Consider the following 22,099-nt stretch of genomic DNA (forward strand, 5'->3'; position numbering starts at 1 on the left):
TGTGAGGTACAGAATGAATGTATTTACTGGTCCTACTGATTCTTGGAAAAAATACAACCAAATTTATAAAGTTGGACCAGAATGCTAGAATTACTTATGTAAGTGCTAAAAATACAACTTTTGGGTTGAATTGTTGTCTTTTCCTAATTTTTCAAACAAAAACCTACCCTGTACTCTGAAAAGATAATGGATACTAGTCCACCTCCTTGATTCTACTGGTGAAGAGGATGAGGCCTGGAGAATTTACCGAATACACCCAAGATCACACAAGTAGTAAAAATAGTAGAGTCAGAATCTAAACCCTGTTCTTTAATATAGTATTCTTTTCAATATGCTACACTGCCTTTGGAATCTTATTTGGAAGCCAAAAAGTTAATATTGATAAAGTAAAAAAGGCAAGCTTGACAATTGGAAGGATATTCTAAAGAGCCCTTTTACCCTGTAATCATTGTAAGCCAGATACAGTCAGACCATATCTACTGTATTCATGTCACTTCAGTTCAACAAGTCTGTGTTGGGTACCTACTAATCTAGGTATATTAGGGTTAAAAAAAAAAGTATAATATTTTATATTATTTGTCCTTGAAGAGCTTAAAACCTAAGTGAGGAAGCAAGCATATACCATGAAGATAAAAGTCCATTCTAGCCAATACCAGAATAGAAAAGGTAATCAACAAACATTAATTAAGCACTTTTAGGAACTGGGATTTGCAGGGACAAAAATAAAATAATTCCTTGCCTTTAAGGGGCTTCCTCTATCATAAGAAACAAAATACAGAGATATTGAATTCGCAGAGTACACCCAAAGTAATATAGGGAGACATTGTTGGTTGTTGTGTTCATCCTTCATCTTCGAAAAAGACCATGACATCAGAGAAATGATGACATGACTTGCACTTGACTTTGTTTTGAGTGAGGGAGGCTGTGCTGTGCAAAGTCACCATCCTCACTTTCTCATCCTGAGTCATCTGGATCCAGTGCCCATATATTCGTCAGGATGACTGGAGATGTCCCAGGATGCATTAAGATACCTTGCCTTTTGTAGGCTAGACCTTTTCAGGTGCTCGCTTAGAGGGAGGTAACACCCATTCAGTGAATAGCCTTTTCTAAGAAGTAGTCAGGGAATGGTCCCTTTAATGAGCAAAAACAAAAAACTAAGCTAAACTAAGCTGAGAGGGAAAGAAAAACTGTTACTATTGGTAATCACTGTAAGCCAGTTGTTAAGTGGAGATTGAGCAGGACCTATTATTGTCCAATTTATGGGCTTCAGAGTGCACTGAGTTTAAGGTTTGTTTTTCACAATTATTTTGAGGGTGGTTATGGTATAAGATGATGTTGCTATAAAGGAAATCTCTCTGGGATTGATTCCTGTTTTATATATTACAAAGGTTAACAGAGAATTGCAGTACCAGAGTTTGTAATGTGGCAATCTTATCAGTGATACTGTTTAAAATTAAGCTTAAATATGCCCTTACTACTTAGATAATTGTTTCTTTATTAGAAGAACATGTATTAAGTACCTGCTGTTACAGATTGTATTAAAATGCTGTATTCTATTTTTCTTGAAATCTTAGGCCTGCAAAAATTCCATCTGCCTTGATTTATCAGTCAATTGTTTTCATGGAAGATTAACAGGAAATAAAGTAGTAAATTGGGACATCAAGGTAAACTTATGATTAATTATAAGTTTATATTAATTTTGTGGTCCTCTGTTAAAGAACTTCTGTCACTATAGTTCTACCAATATTATCTGACTTTTAAGTACCAGTCACAATCAGATGTTTTGAATTTATATTCATGGTGATGTTTATTGAATTTGAGTATAATGTTTGTGGAAACATGCAATTCTGATTCACTGAAAGTCAGTGATTCTCCATGGTTGAGTTATAGCATCCATAATACATTGATTTAACTAATAGTCTATCTAGCAGAAGTATGTTAGCTTGCCCAGGACTTTACTTTTAAGATCTTTTAAAGTATGAATAAAAGATAGTGAATACATTAATGTGAAACAGAAATTACATTCCCTTTCCTCATAGGGAAGAAATACATATCTTTTCATTAATAAGAAATAGTGGTTAGTCAAGTTAATTTAAAACAGCCAGGCTTCATCTAGTTAAATCCCTCAGGTGGTGATATCAATGTAATTTGGACAATTCTGCAAAAGTTTATCCCTTTGTATGATTATGATGATGAGTTGCTGACTTTTTGAGTCATCCTATTTTCTTAATTTTTTATAAACGGTGTTTGAAATAGTTGAGAGAATCTTAGAGTACAGGAAGTACATGTTGGAAAGCAATGTTATTTTTTTTTACCTTTTAGAAGAGAAATTTTCCCCTTAAAGAAGGATACAATGCTTTTGTAGTTATCACAATAAAATTCTATTTCTCCTGGAACATTCATGGCTTGATATTTGCCATTACTTAAGACAACTAAGTTCACAAAACTAGCTTTACTTACACAGGCTGATTATTTCCTCCTATGTCTGCACTTCTAGTGGTTGCTAGGTTGTTAGATTATCACTGGGTAAAAAAAAAAATTGACTGGGCTTTCTCCAGATAGAGCCACAAATAGCATATCATCTAGCCATTTTTCCTATAAAAATTTTCTTAAACATAATTTATAAAAATTAGTTTAAATTAAAGATTTTTTAAAGAAAGGAACCTTAAGGTTTTTCTTTTTTTCCTTTTTTTAAATTGAATTATTTTGTTTTCATTGTTCCACAATCATTTCCATATATCTTAGATTTTTTTTCCCACTCCTTCCCCCTCATTCCCCTGTCTCTCCCTACTCTTTCCCTGAGATGGTGTACAATCATATGTAGGTTCTACAGGTATATTCCTATTAAATGCATGTTGCATAGAAGAATTAAAATGAATGAGAGAAATCATAAAACAAAACAAAACATAATACAAAAGGAAATGATCTGTTTCTGTCTGCGATCCAATTCTGTAGTTCTTTCTCTGGATGAGAAAGGCATTTTGCCTCAAGAGTCCATTGGAAATTTTTTAAGTCCATGTATTTCAGTGAAGTACTAAGTCTACCAGAAAAATTCCTCGCGCACTGTGGTTGTTGCTGTGTACAAAGTTCTCCAGGTTCTGCTCCTTACACTCAGTATCAATTCATATAAGTCTTTCCAGGCCTCTTTGAAGTCTTCCTGTTCATCATTTCTTATAACACAATAGTCTTCCATTACATTTGTATACCACAATTTGTTCAGCCATTCCCCAATTGATGGGGTATCCTTTTGATTTCCAGTTTTTGGCCACCACAAAGAGCTAATATGAATGCTGATATCTTAAATAAGATATTAGCAAAAAGAATACATCAACTTATCACAAGAATAATGCATTATAATCAGGTAGAATTTATACTAGGAAAGCAGGGCTGGTTCAATATTAGAAAAACTATTACTGATCATATCAACAAAAAACTAACAGAAACCACATGATTATCTCAACAGATGCAGAAAAAGCTTTTGACAAAATACAACACCCATTCCTGTTGAAAACACTGGAAAACATAGGAATAAATGGACCTTTCCATAAAATAATAAGCAATATCTACCTAAAACCATCAGCAAGCATTATATGCAATGGGGACAAGCTAGATGCATTTCCAGTAAGATCAGGGGTGAAACAGGGATGTCCATTATCACCACTGTTATTCCTTATATTAGAAAGGTCAGCTGTAGCAATAAGAGAAGAAAAAGAAATTTAAGGAATTAGAATAGGCAAAGAAGAAAGTAAGTTATCACTCTTTGCAGATTATATGATGATATACTGAGAGAATCCCAGACAATCAAGTAAAAAACTACTTGAAATAATAAACAACTTTGGCAAAGTTACAGGTTACAAAATAAACCCACATAAATCATCTGCATTTCTCTATATTACTAACAAAACCCAACAGCAAGAGATAGAAAGAGAAATCCCATTTAAAGCTACGGTAGACACTGTAAAATATCTGGGAGTCTACTTGCCAAAACAAACCCAGGGACTATATGAACACAATTGCAAAACACTTTTGTGCACAAATAAAGTCAGATCTAAGTAAGTGAAAAAACATCAGTTGCTCATGGGTAGGCCAAGCTAATATAATAAAAATGACAATTCTATCTAAATTAATTTACTTATTTAGTGCCATACCAATCAAACTACCAGATAATTATTTTCTAGAGCTAGAAAAAATAATATCAAAATTCATCTGTAAGAACAAAAGGTCCAGAACATCAAGGGAACTTATGAAAAAAAAATGCTAGGGAAGGTGGCCTAGTGCTACCAGACCTCAGATTGCGGTATAAAGCAGCAATCATCAAAATCACTTCGTACTGGCTAAGAAACAGAGGGCTAGACCGGTGGAATAGGTTAGGTACTCAAGACACAGTAGTTAATGAATATAGCAATCTACTGTTTGGTAAACCCAAGAAGCCCAGCTTCTGGGATAAGTACTCACTGTTTGACAGAAATTGCTGGGAAAACTGGATATAGACCAATGCCTGATACCATACACAAGAATAAAGTCCAAATGGATACATGACCTAGGTACTAGGTAGTATAAACAAATTAGGGGAGCAAAGAATAGTGTATTTGTCAGATTTATGGACAATGGAGAAATTTATGACCCAACAAGAGATAGAGAACATTATGAAGTGTAAAATGGATAATTTTGATTACATTAAAGTTTTCATTTTTACATTTCCCATATTGTCTAGCACTATATATTTCTACAGTAGATACCAAATAAATTAATTTCAAATTTTTCCCTCCATTAAGGATAAAAAGCCCTTTCAGTATAGGAATGTACCATCATGACTGACTATACTAGACAAGATATTTGAACAAAATGAAATCCTCTTGCCAGTATTTATTTTGAGTGGTATTTTTCTAAAGGTCTACATTCATAAATTTAAAATTTCTAGTCCTTATGCTCAGCCCTTTGACCCAGCAATACTAACTAGTAGGTGTGTATCCCAAAGAGATTTAAAAAAAAAAAAAAAAAGGAAATGGACCTACATGAACAAAAATATTTATAGCAGCTCTTTTTGTGGTGGCAAAGAATTGGACATTGAGGGGATGCCCATCAGACTCACAACGTAACTAATATGGAAATATGTCTTGCATGACAATACATGTATAATCTATATTAAATTGCTTGCCATCTTAAGGAGGGAGGAGGGATGGAAAGGGGGAAGAGAATGTGGAACTCAACATTTTAAAAAAAAATGTTAAAAATTTTTATATGGAATTGGAAAAAATAAAATATTTAAAAGTAAATAAAATTTCTAGTTTTTATTGAACTTTAGATCAATACAAATCTCAGTCTTCTAATACTTATTTTCAATACAAAACTAATTTGTTTCTTAACATTAGAAAACTATCACTTTTTCATAAGTATGTGGGTGCTTTAATTCCTATTTTATTTTTCATTTTCTAGATAAAATTTACATTTTGTTTTTTTAGGATGTTATAAATTGCATAGGTGGCTTGAATGTCCTTTTCCCACTGTTGGAACAAATCAGCTTTTTTGATGGACAGATTCCTGAAAAAAACAAAGAAAGTGTGTTTCCTGAGATTATGACACCTGTAGAAGGAGACTGGGTAATGTTATCTTCCACAAAAGCGTCAGGTACTGTAACAAGATGGACACAAAATAGTGTTTTGGGAAACTGGGAGTTAAATAGATGATTAATTTAGTTTATTAATGCAAATACAAAAACAAGTAATATACTTACAAAAAGATTGTACCCTCCTTTTTACTGAGGTAGTTCAGAAAGCTTAGGTATAAAAAAAATAAGATTTATGATTTCAATTAGAAATTTAACATGTTATCCTTGCTATTAGGCAAAAGAGACTTCTACTTATGACCAGTTACCCCAACATCATCTCATTTTGGAAATAAGACAACATTCTGAATTTTTGGAGGAACAAATTGGCCATGGAAAAAATTCTTACACACACACGTGCGCACATACACATGTGTATATATATGTATATATGCACATGTGCATATGTTTATGTGTATATGTATATATGTGTGTTATATATATATGTAAAACACATACACATACACAAAAGTAATACTCATTGTTTTCTCTGATACTTATATTATGTGAATGCGTGAATAATTGAAGTAAATTGGTTTTTATTATGCAGTATGAAGTATGTTTTAAAATAAGAAAAGGATGATAAAAATAATTATAATGTGCTTATTCTGCCCACAATTTTGCAGAATCTAGACTAGAGAAGAATTTAATTGCAATGTTTATCTTAATGGTAAAGCACTTTATTCAGAGGCACCCTATCAATCAAGAAAATTTCATTCACTCTCATGGAGTTGCAATCCTCGGAGCTTTACTACAGAAGGTAAGCAAGTACATAATACATAAATGTAGCTACTTGCCCTGAAAATAGTTCTGCTTTTGCATTGATCCAATAGAATTTGGTAAAATTTTTAGTGAATCTGTTTGTGTAGGAACTCTTCTTATTTTACTGTATAGGGTATCACAAAAATCCTTGTGCCATTTTAAGATTTAGTAGCTTAGAACTTTTGAAACTCTAAGCCTTATTATAACTTTAATAGTTTAAACTAGCACTAAGATTTTGGAGGACTCTCTATAATGGACAGTTTGCAAAATATCCCACCATTTATTTTAACTGCTAGTATTGAATACAGATTTGACATGAAGTGAAGGAAAACTTCTTACTTTTGAAAATAATGCATTGGACTTTTCTGATTATACCTTAAGAATTGCTTTAATTTTTGATAATGTTTTGAATGTCTGTCTGAAGTATTGCTCTAAGTTGTTTTTATATCGTTATATACAGAAAGGCACTGATATAATGATTAGAAAGGAGCCAGAATGACCTGAGTTTAACCCCTGGCCCTCCCCCCCTCCAGCACAAACTTATTCTGTGACCCTGGTGAATGCTGTAATCAAATTTATTTGCTCTGCAATTTTAAATTTTTCTTTGAACCCTATTATTGTTTGGGTTTTAGGTTCCAAGTCACTTAATGGATGTGAATGTATTAGTTGCAGTACAGCTTCTAATTGAGCAAGTGTCAGTGGAGAAAAATGTTCAACTTCTACAGCAAATGTATAAATTTTTACTGTTTGATTTCCGTATCTGGAATCGTGGAGATTTTCCCTTTCGGATTGGTGAGATTAAATAAAATTTACAGTTCTGTTTGAAAAAATCCAGCAGTTTATATATTACTTTCCTCTTAGATGACTCTTTTAACAATAAACTTTTATTTTAGGTCATATACAGTATCTTTCTACCATTATTAAAGATAGCAGAAGGGTCTTCCGAAAGAAGTATGGTGTGCAATTTCTCCTGGATACACTAAGGATTCATTATGGGTATGATACCCTTGCTTCTTAGTTTGTATAATGATCACTACCTAAATTACTGGATTATTTAATTTTCTTTAACTTTCTGTGGTTATTTCTTACATTTTCAACTCTCACTAGAAGATATATAAAGAAACTTAAAGTTATCCCAAGTTTGTTCACAGAATTTAAGATTAAAAGCTAAACTTTTTAGTGAGGCTTGAAATGAATATAGTAATGGAAAAAAGGCGATGTGTTGCTTCCCACTCCTTCATCTATTTATAATGTAGTTTTAATTTGCTAAGTGATTAGAGTATAGATGGATTTTTCTAGTGAGGATGATTGAGACTAAAAAGCACTGACTTCCCATTGTCTTATTATCATATGTAATATAGGCTTTTGATCCTGGCATTTAGGGTTCACAGGAAGCTATACTTTTGGATCCCATTGAAAAAGTAGCACGTCATTTTCACCCTTTTACTTTCTCTCCTAGGACTGTTTGTAAAGAGAGCAGTGAGTTGTCTCCAGAAGATGTCCAAACAATACGGACATCCTTGTATGGGTTGATCAAATACTTTTTGAGCAAAGGTGCTACCCTGGAAGAAATACAAAGCATCATGGGATACATAGCTGTTATCAATGAAGAAGATCAGGTAGTTTAATATAAATGTATTTTAAGAGTTTGTATACTCAGGTTGCAAGAGTAAATCTATTTATTACCATATTTACTACTGCTTGGTTGAGTGAGTAATTTTTAACTGGTGACTACATAATATTTATTTACTAAAATAGATGACGTTATGCTTGAATATGCTAGCTGGGAAATGGAAAATAATGTCTTAGCAATAGAAGTTGATTGGCAAAATTGTGACATGTCTTTCTCTTCAGCAATTCCTCATGTGAATATATTTTGAATAATCTGCTGTTCAGTTAATATGAACTGTTTATATATTATGAATAATCAGGAGATGCCAGAACCAAATTCTGTATTAGCATGGTGTTCATTATTTGGAAGTATTCATTCAAACTTTATGCCTTATAAACTCATTTACATAGTATTTCAGGGTTTTTTCTTAATAAGCTCCCTATTTAATTCTCATGACTGAACTGTAGAGGTGTCTCTCTACAGCATTGTCCCTGATTTACAGATAAGGAAAATGAGATTCGCAGCATTTTTTGGTAGAACGTTGCCTTAGAGCAGGGATTATAAACTATTTGATATGTTATGGACCCTTCTGGCAGTCTGGTGAAGCCCATGAACCCCTTCTCAGAATAATGTTTTTAAATAAACATACAGAATTACAAAAGAAACCAATTATATTGGAATACAGTCATTAGAACATTTAAAAAAACAAGTTCATGTACCTTTGCTTCAGAACTGCCTTAGAGCTTATTTGGTCCAAAAATCTTTGTTTTACAAGTTTTGAAACTGCATTTTAGTGATTTGATCCAAGTCCTACATGTAGTAAATGGTAGAAGAAAAAGTGAAATACAGATCTGCCTGGAATTAGCACTTTTTATTATGTACCTTTTATGTGTAAACTGCTCTGTTAGACATAATGGAAAACAGTGTAGATCCTCCTGTCAGGGAATCTCACAGGATAATAAAGAAATAAATGCATAAGCCAACCAGCAGCTACAGTATAGAGTTAAAATGCTGTCAGAGGGTTCAGATAAACAGTGTTAAAAGATGTAGGGAGAGAGGCCATTTTTTTGGCTAGTGGGATTGGGAAAGTGCTTTTGCCACTTTACTGAACTTTCTATCACTTATATAATATGCTATTACCAATTTGAATAAGCTGCATATGTATTTAACTATTTTTACCCTTTTATAAATACTATTTAACTTTTATTGCACATTCTGTTGGAAAATGGACCCATACTACGGGCTATCAGATGAATTAATTCCAGCATTTAGGTCTAGGGACTGTGGAATGATAATAATCTCAGAAGTAAAATATGCAGCTTTCCCCTCTTCCTCCACAGTGACTTACTCATAACTAGCCTCCCTAATGGCATAATCTCTCTGCCACTGCACAAGGTTTGAATGTGTTCTTACTTCTCCTCTTAAAATTCCCAGTTTGTGCCAAAGTTTAGCTCAAATGTTATCCCCTTCATAAGGCCTTCATTAATGTTCTTCAACTGTTAATGCTTCCCCTTGGACAAAATTACCTTTCATTTTATATGTATGTCTCATTGTGTCCAGAGGCAGATGATGTGGCATAGTGTATAGAGCACTGGGTGAGAGGCAGACACTAATTCAAATCTAACCTCAGGCGCTTACTAACTATATGACCTTGGGCAAGTCACTTAAACTCTGTTTGCCTCAGTTTCTTCATCTGTAAAATGGAGATGACAATAGCATCTACCTCCCAGGGCTGTTGTAAAGATCTAATGAAGTAATATTGGTAAAATGCCTAACACAGCGCCTGGTATATACTGGTGCTATATAAATCTTATTTCCTTTAGTCCTACAGCACTTTGCAAACCTTCTTTTGAGTTTCTTTAACTCTATGAATTTTGCCTGCTAATAGCTATTATTACATGTTTTCTCCTGCAGTAAAATGCACTCCCCTTTAATGCATGAAGTGTTTCAGTTTTGTCTCTGTATCCCCTGCAACTTTCACAGTGCCTGGTACATAGTAACATTTAATAAATATTGTTGATTGAGGAAAGCATTGTCCTGAGAAATGGCATACTTACTGCCACTTGTTTTTCCTTTTCCATCCTAGTGATTTCATGAGAAGTTAGTGAAAAATATTTTCCAGAATGCTTTTGAAACTGTAAGGCCAGCTGCAGAACATGTGCTCTTCCATAGAGTAGTCTAGGTTCTGAGAGGGCAGTTATACTGATAAGGCACACTGTGAGGTTTGGGTTTAAAGTTGTCTTAGACTCTGGTCAGTGATTATGATGAGAAGGAACATGCTCTTATTCTGTTTTGCTTTATTAATTTTTCTTAATTATTGAGAAGGGTGCAAACCATTGCACCTCCTTTTATCTTTAATTTAAAAAAGTAAGTTCATATTCAAGGAATGATGGAGAAACATCATTTTTCTAGACTATAGTGGTATGGTATTGTACATTATGAAGGATTTTTTTTTTTGTCAGATTCATTTGAAGAACTCTAATATAGATTTTGAATTGTTCAGAAGTTTGTTTTTTTTTTTTTATTTAAGCTCTTTGGAATTTTGGATGTACTCTTCAGTCTGCTTCTTACCAGTCCAGCACGGGATCAACTTTTCTTACTACTCTTTGAACCAGGAAATGCTGATATACTCTATGTCTTGCTGTTAAATCAGAGATACTCAGACAGATTAAGAGAACTGATATTTAAGGTATTACTATTATATACTATTTGCTGTGTACTTGGGAACATGAAAAATTATAACTAAAATTTTTAGGAATTTATATGCAGCAGGAGCTGTGAATTTATACTGAGAATTATACAACCAAAATAACAGGCTGCCTTGGGGATTTGTAAGAATCCTTCGTGTAATGGTTTGAAAACCCTTTACAAGTCCTGCATTTTAGTTCATTTTAAAATGTAATTCTTGAATATTTTTAAAAAATTGTTACATTGCTGCCTCTTCCCATTAACAAGGCCTCCAACCACAAGTCCTATAACTTGTAACAAAATATAGTTAAATAAAACAAATTAACACGTTGCTCGTTTCTGATAGCATGTGACACATTCACAGGATCTTAGATTTAGCAGACGCTACTAAAAAGGAGCAGAGAATTTGAAATAAAATATTCCAGAAGGTAAAGGATATAAAACTTACAGGCGAGAATAACTTACTCTTTACAAGAGAGTATAATCTTACAAGGGAAAACAATGACCCTTTAGTGAAATAGGGGATTTCCAACCTTTTCTGATTAAAACAAACCAGATCTGTGTAGGAACTTTGAAGTTCAAATCCTGGAGTTAAGTGAAACATAAAAAGGTAAATGTGAGTGAACAATGAAAAAGGACTAAACAAGGATAAACTATGTACATTCTATTATAGGAAGATATCTGTCCCTTCTAAATCCTGTTATCTTCAGGGGACACATAGGCAGTCTAATAAAATAGAAAACCTGATTCTACTATGTCTTGATGAACTTAAGAATGGAAAAAGGAGGGAAAGGAATATAGTCAAGGGTGAAGGGAAAGGAAAATTGGAGGAAATTATCTCACATAATTAGAGTGTATAAGTAGGCATCTATACAGACAAGGAAGAAGAGGAGGGGAAATTGAATCTCACTCTTATTTGAGCTGGTTAAAGGAGGAAAGAATACAAATACACACGTACACACATTTGAGTATAGAAACATATTTTACTTAATGGAAATAGGAAAAGGAGTGAAAAGAGGTACAAGAATTAAAGGGAGGATGAAAAGCAGGAAGGCTTAGTCTTGAGCAAAATGAACTCTAAGGATATACAAAAATATTTGTAGCTCTTTTAGGGGTGGTAAAGAATAGGTATCTGAGGGGGTGCTCATCAATTGGAGAATGGCTGAACCTGTATATAAATGTCATAGAATATTGCTGTGCCAAAAGAAATGATGAAGATAAAGCTGGAAAGACATACATGAACTGATGTAAATTGAAGTGAACAGAACCAGGAGAACAATTTATGCAATTATAACAATATCATAAAATCAAACAACTTTGAAACACTTATCAGCATGATGACCAACCACAAGTTCATAGGACTAATGAAGAAACATACCCACCTCCTGCTAGAAAGGTGAAAGACTCAGAGTATAGAATGAGATATATATTTTTTGTAGAAATATGTATTGTTGCACTACAAATATTTTGTTTTTATTTTGTTCTCATTTGTGTGTTTGGATGGGGAGGGTAGTTTGATGGGAGTTAGGCCAAGCAGTCAGATTTTTGCTGATTAAAAAATTAAGTTTTTAAAAAAAGACTCTGTGATTCTTCTAGAGTTCAATCCATAACTCTGAATTATTCTTTTTCTCTTATTCTTTGCCAGCTTAAAAGTATCATTTGTCTTCCTTTTCTGATTCTCTTTCAAAAATATCTTTTAATTTGATACTTTAAATAGTAAAAGATTAGCTTGAACTCCAGACTATTTGAAAATGTTTTGATTCTTTTGCCAAATTGCCTCAGATTTAAAATTTTTATTTTCTTACCTTCTCTTGACTTAAGTTGTGTCTGTGTGGCAGCTCTGGAACATTTAAAAACTGAAGGTGGAGATGTTATTCATGATGCCTATAATATTTAAGTGTTGGCTGAATCCACTCCCTTTTTAATAGCAAAAAATATAGATTAGTCATCCACATTTATAAAATTAACTGAAAATAACTTAACCTCCTTTATATTTTGCCTGATTGCTTCCCTTGATGTCATTGGAGTGACTGTATTAAGCATCCTTTGGGCCGCTTTTGAGTTGACTTCACCAGGGTTTTATTTGGAATAAACAAAAATTGAATAGAATATAGGAGCTCAAAGGGTTTTGGGGAAAGCGGGGGGCATTGATTTGGTAATTCCTCCGAGATTGTCCTAAAAGACTGAATGGAGTGGTAGGGGTGAGAGGGAAGTGTCAGTGCAAATGGAGCATTGAGGCTTGTTTATAATGTTAGCAGTCAATATTGTTCATTATAAATAGATATACTTGAACACATCATTTATGGCATATTGCTGTTATCTTCAGAGAAGATTGGAAGACTACTAGCCCCATTCTTTTTTGCAAATAAATTGACCTACTTACAAAATTGTTTTCTCGACTTTAAGTTTGGTGCTGTTTTGTAAGTAGATGAACAAAATGACTCACCATGGTGGTCTTTGAAGGTTGCTTTATTTCTGGTACAGCTTTCAGTACTTTGGAATTTTCTGTTCCCCCAACCTTAGCCACTAGGGAAGGTTCTTTAAAACTTTATTATCTCTCAACTCATGTTCCCCAGGAATGTGAAAGGCAAAATTTTGGCTACAGCCATTTACAGAAACAAGGGTGCACAACAAAGTTTTTCAGAATGAAACTGGTTAGGGGAATGAAATGTTACTCTACTAATATTTTTTATATTATAGGAGTGAAATATCATTATTTTATTTCTTTTTTAAAAAATTTGTTTTCAGTTTTCTACAGTCACTTCTATAAGTCTTAGATTTTTCTCCCCCTTCCTCTTTCCTCCCTCCCCAAGATGGCATGCAATCTTATATGGGTTCTACACATACATTCTTATTAAACACATCTTCACATTCATGATGTTGCATAGAATAATTAAAATGAATGGGAGAAACCATGAGAAAAACCAAAACAAAACATAACATGAGAGAAAACATTCTGCTTCATTCTGTGATCCAATTCCATAGTTCTTTCTCTGGATGTGGATGGCATTTTGCCTTAAGAGTCCATTGGGAATATTTTAGGTCCTTGCTTTGCTGTGAAGGGCTAAGTCTACCAGAAAAATTCCTCACACGCCGTGGTTGTTGCTGTGTACAAAGTTCTCCTGGTTCTGCTCCTTTCAGTCAGCATCAGTTCATATAAGTCCTTCCAGCCCTCTCTGAAGTCTTCCTGTTCATCATTTCATGTAGCACAATAGTATTCCATTACATTCATATACCACAACTTGTTCAGCCATTCCCCAATTGATGGACAACCCCTCAATTTCCAGTTCTTGGCCACCACAAATTAATCTGCTATAAATATTTTTGTTCATGTGGGACCCTTTCCCAGATCATAATGCAATAAAAATTATATGTAATAAAACGCCATGGAAAGATAGACCTAAAATTAATTGGAAACTAAATAATCTAATCCTAAAGAATGAGTGGGTTAAACAACAAATCATAGAAACAATCAACAACTTCATTCAAGAGAATGACAGTAATGAGACAACCTACCAAAACTTATGGGATGCTGCACAAGCAGTTCTTTGCGGAAGTTTTATATCATTGAATACCTACATGAATAAAATAGAGAAAGAGGGGGTCAATGAATTGAGCATGCAGCTGACAAAGCTAGAAAAAAAGCACACTGAAAATTCTCAAGAAAATACCAAATTAGAAATACTGAAAACTAAAGGAGAGATTAATAAAATTGAAATGAAGAGAACTGTTGAACTAATAAATAAAACTAGGAGTTGGTTTTATGAAAAAACCAATAAAATTGATAAACCTTTGGTCAATTTGATTAAAAAAAGAAAGAAAACCAAATTACCAATATTAAAAATGAGAGGGGTGAACTCAACCTCCAGTGAGGAGGAAATTAAAACAATAATTAGAAATTACTTTGCCCAACTGTATGCCAATAAATTTGACAATCTAAGTGAGATGGATGAATATTTAAAAAAATATAAATTGCCCAGAATAACAGAAGAGAAAGTTGAATACTTAAACAATCCCATCTCAGAAAAAGAAATTGAACAAGCCATCAATGAACTCCGCGGGGAAACAATCTCCAGGGCCAGATGGATTTACAAGTGAATTCTATCAAACATTTAAAGAACAGTTGATTCCAGTACTATATAAACTATTTGGGAAAATAGGTGAAGGAGTCCTCCCAAACTCTTTCTATGATACAAACATGATTCTGATCCCTGAACCAAGAGGAACCAAAATAGAGAAAGAAATTTATAGACAAATTTCTCTAATGAGTATAGAAGCAAATAAGAGGCTAATATAGATGTTAATATCTTAAATAAGATATTAGCAAAAAGAATACAGTAACTTATCATGAGAATAATACATTATGATCAGGTAGAATTATACCAGGAATGCAGGGCTGGTTCAATATTAGGAGAACTATCAGCATTATTGATTACATCAACAACAAAACTAACAGAAACCCTATGATTATCTCAATAGATGCAGAAAAAGCTTTTGATAAAATATAACACCCATTCCTATTCCTATGAGATCATAGGAATAAATGGAGCCTTCCATAAAATAATAAGCAGTATCTACCTAAAACCATCAGCAAGCATTATATGTAATGGGGATAAGCTAGATGCATTTCCATTAAGATCAGGGATGAAACAAGGATGTCCATTATCCTTGTTATTCAGTATGGTACTAGAAATGTTAGCTTTAGCAATAAGAGAAGAAAAAGAAATTGAAGGAATTAAAATAGGCAAAGAAGAAACTAAGTTTTCACTCATTGCAGATGCAGACCTCATTTCTAAAATATATAGAGAACTGAGTCAAGTTTACAAGAATACAAGTCATTCCTCAATTGATAAATAAAATAAAATAAATAATAATAAAATAAAATGAAGGATGTGAACAGGCAGTTTTCAGAGGAAGAAATTAAAACTATCTATAGTCATATGAAAAAATGCTCTAAATCACTGTTGATTAGAGAGATGCAAATCAAAACAACTCTGAGGTACCACATCACACCTATCACATTTTATTTCTTAAAATAAATTTTGTTGATACCTTCCCACTGAATTGAGCCCTTCGGGTCAAGCAATTAGGTGAAGCTAAAACTATAGATGTAGTGACCATATCAGACCCCAAATCTGCCAAGAGGAGGCAGATGTGTTGCATTGTCAGTTCTTTGGAATCAAAATTGGTTATAACCAAGATTTAGCTTCCTCTTAGTTTCCTTTTATAGTATTATAGCACAGTTATGTGTCATTCTGTTTCTATTTCATTTTGCATTAATTCATTTGCTTCTTCTGATGTATCTCTAAATTCCTCAAATTTGTCACATGTTCCATTACATTCATTACTACTGTTAGTTCAACTAGTTTCCAACTGATGTATACTCATTTAGCTTCCTTTTTTTGCTACTGCATAATCATCCTATTAATCTTTTGGCATATTTTAGGAGTAAAGTTTTTTCAAAAGCATTGTTCACTCATGTATTGCTTGTCTTGTTCCCCAAGTGTTTTTTAAAATTATCATATTGCTGCCACTTCCCATTAACAAGCCCCAACCACAAGTCCTTTACTTTGTAACAGTGGAATTAAATAAAACAAAATGACACATTGGTCATTTCCAATAGCATGTGACACATTCATAGGTTTATAGATTTAGGAGTGGAACAGACCTTAGTGACAACAGAATCCAATCGCATTATTTTACACATGAGAAAAAGTTAAGTGGTTTGCCCAGGATCATGCAGATAATAATCATCGTAAGTGGAACCTTATTCACTATGCATTATTGCCTCTTTTTCTCTGCTTCTGGTCCATTTCCTCTCTGAGAGGAACAGATACCTATTTCATCATCTGTCATCTGAAGTCAAAACTGGTGATTGTATTTCTTTTTCTTTTTGTTTTCATTTCCGTCATGTTAGTGTCATTGTTGAACCTGAGTTTTCCTGGACCTATAATAGCATTATTTTTGTTTGTTACAGATTATAGAACAGATGCTGAAATGCACTAAAGTCTATGAACGGAGTAAGCAGCGTATTCGACTTAGAGATGTTGGTTATTCAGGGCTGGGGCTCCTTCTGAGTGAAGTACCAGTTAATGTTTCTCTTATCAAAAGCCTTTTTAACCAAGTCCTAAATACAGGTATGGATAAAGCTGATAATACATTTAAGTAGTTCTCTTAATAATAAGCCTTTAAGTGTAGTCCTAATAATGGACTTCATGTTCTGCTATCAAAAGACATCCTTACCTTGCTAAATTTAAAGAAACTCATCATCTGATTGACTGAAAGATGAAGAATATTGGGTGCCAGCAACTCTTGAAGACAGTTTTCCAAGTTATAGAGGATAATATTTGTTATAGAAAGAGTTTCCTACTCTTACCAGGATTAAGTTCTTACAGTTGAATTGTTAGAAATAAGATTAGACATTTCAAACTAATCTTCCCCCTGGACTAACTTTTAAGCTGCATATACTCCACACATATTAGTTCATTCAGTAATGTCACCCCTTCTTGACTGCCAGTGAATGAGTGTCCATAATTAAAAATCATTAAGGAAAATGTGAGGAGTGCTACACTTTCCTTGAAGAAGCCTAAAATCTTAGGGATCAAATTAAAAGATCCTCTTTTGGTGATTCATTCTCTCTAATGCTAACCCTTAATTCATTCATTTTTTAAGATACTTATTTTTACATTTCCTGAATGTCTATGATGTATAGAATGCTATGTTAGGAACTGTATGTATACCCTCCCTGCTACAGGAGTTCAGAAGAGGGAATATTTGGTATATTTCTGTATTTTAACTGGAATCTTTTTGTATTTTTTATTTTATAAAAGCAATTATGATCCTCCTGTGCTTTATAAATCTGCTATTTGTATGTTATTGGGCATTGTTTGGTTTTATATTTAATTTTTTCTCACTCATAGATACTGTTGTAAATTTCAAGGATCTATTAGCTGTAATGTACATGTCTCATAAAGCGGATATACATGTCAGAGTGCCCATATGCAGAAAGGTTAGTAATTTTTAAAGCATTTTTACACAAAGTAGTGGTATGCTGTGGGAGCCATTAGGTTTTATGTTCTGTTAGATTACTTACAGTTAGGATATCTGTGGCTCTTGGCATTCAGATATGAATTCTAATACCTTGAGTTTTCTAAGGAATGTGTTTAGTGTTAGCCCTTTTAGGGAATGAACTTTTCAGAGTACTCAGGATCTCACTTTTTATGCCTCATTTTCCAGGCCACTGAAAATTTCATGGGAAGAATTCATTTATCTCACCCTTTTGTGAGATTTATTACCAGGCTTCAGATTACAACAGAATAAATATATGGTGAATTTATAAGGGATACTCTTGTTTTTATACCACATAGGTTAAAATTCCCCCCCCCCCCAAACTTGTTTATGTAGTTATGTAGTTTATGTATACTTTAAATCTTAGACTTGTGGGAATAAATATATTTCTTAAACTTAATTTTATTTTCATCTCAACAGAGGTGAGTAAATGAAAAAGTATTTATTAAATGTGTACTATGTTCCAAATACTGTGCTAAGTCCTTTCCTCAAAATTATTTTTTACTTATCTTGCATTTACTTTTCTTTCTTCATTCTCTTCCCTTCTTATCCTCTATTTAATGCAAGATTCGTGATGGGAAATGCTTAATAAATGCTGTTTGAATTGTTGCTTTATGACTGATAAAGGTTTAGATAATAGGTAATTGTCAAGAATAGTAAGGAAGATTCTATGTGAAAGATACTATTTTGTATAACAAGTTGGCTATAGTGGATGAAGAATAGGGAAACAGTTCTGGGTAACTGGTGAGATTAATAGGTATCATTTATTCACCTGGGAATTTGGTGGTATAGGTCTGTGATTTATCTTGGTTGTATATACCCCAGGTTAGTTTTGCTCTGTTTACTTGATGGTACTTGACACGGACTATTTAAATTTGTCAATAAGTGTAAATTTTTATATGTAAACTTTACTTTGTAGCAATAAATAAATTGATTTTGTCATAGTATATAACTTTGTTCAATACAATATTATGACTTAAAATTTCACATTACATTCATTTAATGAGTTTCTTAGCATGTTGAATATTAGGATTAATTTTTGTTTTAATTTTTATAACTGTAAACAGGATTATTAAATTATTATGGTAATATACTGTACATCATGTTGTTTCCTCCTAATCCTTTTCTAGGTTTTTCAAATGTTACAGGCCCAACCAGAGGCAGCACAACAGATTTCTCAACAAGTAGGATGGCAAGAGACCTTGGTTAGACTTTTTCTAAAATTAAATTTTGTAAATAGAAATGGACGTAAGCACAGCAGGACTGATTTTGTTAAGGAAGAAGACAAAAAAAATACCCCTGAAGATCCAAAGAAATACTGTGATGAAAAGGGAGAAGGGGAGAAAATGAACTCCTTTGCTTTAGCTACTGCAGCTTTTGATCCATGGTGCTTGGAGGAAAGACAGTCTCTAGACTCTAACACACACCTACTACTAGATGATAGCTCAGTGGCAGAAAACCAAGAACTGTGGCTCAATAATTCTTCCCATTTGAGTTTGGATCTCACTGGGATTGACTCATTGGAACTAAGTGATAGTGGGAGTCAAATGCCGGACAGTTTGCCCAGCACACCATCTCCCATAGAGTGTGCTTCTAAAGTGTTTTCTGTGCAACTGGACAAGGAGTGCAGCCTTACAAATGACATGGGACTCATTGATGACCTTTCGTTATTTGAAAGTCAAGAGGTAAGAATTGCTTTTTTCCATTCAAATATTTATTTGTGGGCAGAAATAGTTTTTGAACATTACTTGTGTTTTATAACATCTTCCTTAATTATTGCTGGCCTTGAAATAAGTGTGGCAAGTTATATTAATTTTTGTTATGAAGATCAAATCAGATAATGTATGTGAAGTTCTTTGTACAACTTTATAGTGCTACAGATAAGCAGTTATAAGCTATTATTTCACATAATGTTAATTCATTGAATATATTATTCTAATTTTTATAAGTCAAGAAGTTTTAGTCTTAGTTTACTTGTTTCATTAATAATGGCATAATACCTGACACACAGGTAATTAATATATTACTTGTTTACTGAAAAAGCCATTGTTTTTAGCCATCCCTGCTAGCTAGCTTTTGTCCTATATCCCTTGAGAGATCTGTCTTAAACTAGATGCCTCCACTTCCTCTTCTTTTATTCCAAAACCTTCTGCATTTTGGCTTCTAACACTATTCAGCTGAAACTGTCTCCTCTGAAGTTACCAGTGACTTCTTAGTTGCCAAATCAAATAGACTTTTCTCAGTTCTGATCCTTCTTGACTTCTCTGCAATGCTTGGCACAGTTGATCAACTTATGGATACTCTCCTTTGGGTTGTTTTGACCCTGCTGCCTCTTATTTCTGCCCTTTCCTCTCTGACTGCTCCTTCTTAGTCTCTTTTGTTGAATCCTCACTCAATCCATGCCCATCAATTCTTGGTATTCTCATGCTCTGTTTTGGACTCTTCTCTCTCTACACTTCCTCGTGTTTGGTGAACTTATCAGCTCCTGTGTGTTCATTGGTCATCTCTAGGTAAGATGATTATTCTGTCTATGTATCCAGCCCCACTTTCTCTCCTAAACTTCAGTTCTACATCACCAGCTGTTTTTTGAACATCTCAGAGTAGTTGTTCCTTTGGCATCTCAAACTTAGGGTATCTAAAGAGAACTCATTATTCTCTCCCTCTTTCCCCACAAAAAAAACCCCAAACAACCTTTCCTTTCCCCAACTCTTCTATTACTGTCAAAGTCTTCCTAGTCACTCGTGCCCAGGTACCTCCTTGGCTTCCTTGACTTTTCACTCAAATTTACTCCGTTTATCCAATCTCTTATCATGTGCTATCTGCATTCCCAATGTTCAAATGGACTATTTGTGCCCAGCCTGTGGTAGAGCATTCTGAACTCAGTTTGGTCTGAGCAGCCAGTCAGATACATTGAAACTTGACTCTAGTATAGTGATGTTATTTTGGTTCTTTTCAAGAACAAAGAACAACTGCCAAGCAATATCATGTGCTGTTGTTTCTACCAATACATCCTCTGTTCTCCACTCCCAACTATTCTCCTGATTCAGGCTCTCATCACTTCTCATTTAGACTAGAAGTAGGGTTCTCATTGCTCTCCTTACCTCAAGCCTGTCCCCACTTCAGGTCATTCTCCACTTAGGTGCCAAGGTAATATTCCGAAAACTTACGTCTTTCTGTGTCACTCCACTACTTAATAAATTCAAGTAATTCCCTATTACCTCCAGGAGCAAGTATAAAATCCTCTGTTTGGCATTTAAAGCCCTTCACACCCTTTTCCCTTCTTCCCTTTCCAGCATTCTACTTTTCTCCCCTCCAAGTACTCTGCACTCCAGGGACATAACCACTCGCTTTTCTTTGTTCATGACACTCCATCTTCTAAGTCTATTCCTATGCATTGGCTGCCCTCCATGCCTGTAATTCTCTGCCCCTTTAATTCAACATCTTATATTCCCTAGGTTTCTTCAAGAACCAGCTCAAACCCTATCTTCTAAGGGGCTTTTCCCAGACTGTCTTCTTTACTCCCACCCTTCATCACTGGTAGTGCCTTCCTTTTGCTGTTATGTTTCATCTACTCGGTATATATCTTGTATGTATGTAATTACTTACATATTGTTTCAACCATAAGAAGTTAAGCTCCATGAGGACAGGGATGGTGTTTCTGCTCTTTTTTTAATCCCTAGCTCTTGACACAGTGCCTAAAACATAATAAGTACTTGTTAAATACTCAGTGATTGACTTTGTGACCAGCAATTTGTTTGTGCAGCAATTCCACAGGCTTTTTTTTTTTAAATGAAACGTTTTTTTCAGAATTACATCAAATATTTGTTAAACTATGTTCCAGGCACTGTGCTAAGTACTGGGAACAAATTCAAGCAAGAAAGAAAGATATTCGCTGTCCTTATGGGGTTTATATTCCATTGAGAGAAGACAACAAATACATAAAAGGGAGCTGAAAATCTGGGAACTGGGGAATCTTGTCACGTTACTTGTTCAGGGACAAGGTGGAGAAATTATCTGGGATATTGTGCGCTGTTCCAGGTTTGAAGAGAATATGATGACTGATATTGGTGCTTCCTCAAATGGGGATTTGTGGAGAAACTTGCTAACGAGGAAAAAGCAATATCATCATTAATTTATTTTACAATGTTTATCAATTAATATTATATTAAATAATTCTTCATGTAATAGTTTTTGACTATTCTCCCAACTTGCAGTCATGTTTTGGGTACTCACAGGGTACCTTTACCCTCATGTTGAGTTACATAAGAATAATTCTAAAGAGTCTATATTGCCTAACATGAATTCATGAATCCCTACCAGTGTGCTTCCATTTATAATCAGCTGGTAGACTCAATAAACTCTTA

At 33.9% G+C, this 22,099-nt stretch overlaps 1 protein-coding gene across 6 annotated transcripts in view; it reads left to right on the plus strand.

The window, feature by feature from the left end:
* The window catches only part of NBEAL1 (neurobeachin like 1), a 183,174-nt gene that overhangs the window by 89,751 nt on the left and 71,324 nt on the right, over positions 1-22,099 (plus strand). For all 6 annotated transcript variants that reach the window (XM_072617327.1, XM_072617329.1, XM_072617330.1 and 3 more), the window contains 10 exons: positions 1,575-1,664; positions 5,463-5,628; positions 6,232-6,365; positions 7,000-7,159; positions 7,261-7,363; positions 7,827-7,986; positions 10,510-10,668; positions 16,645-16,804; positions 17,588-17,676; positions 18,866-19,420. In XM_072617327.1, coding sequence (XP_072473428.1) covers positions 1,575-1,664; positions 5,463-5,628; positions 6,232-6,365; positions 7,000-7,159; positions 7,261-7,363; positions 7,827-7,986; positions 10,510-10,668; positions 16,645-16,804; positions 17,588-17,676; positions 18,866-19,420 — 1,776 coding nt within the window. The remainder of the gene's footprint in view (positions 1-1,574; positions 1,665-5,462; positions 5,629-6,231; positions 6,366-6,999; positions 7,160-7,260; positions 7,364-7,826; positions 7,987-10,509; positions 10,669-16,644; positions 16,805-17,587; positions 17,677-18,865; positions 19,421-22,099) is intronic.

This window comes from Notamacropus eugenii, chromosome 6 (assembly GCF_028372415.1).
Source record: "Notamacropus eugenii isolate mMacEug1 chromosome 6, mMacEug1.pri_v2, whole genome shotgun sequence".
Classification (NCBI taxonomy): domain Eukaryota; kingdom Metazoa; phylum Chordata; class Mammalia; order Diprotodontia; family Macropodidae; genus Notamacropus; species Notamacropus eugenii.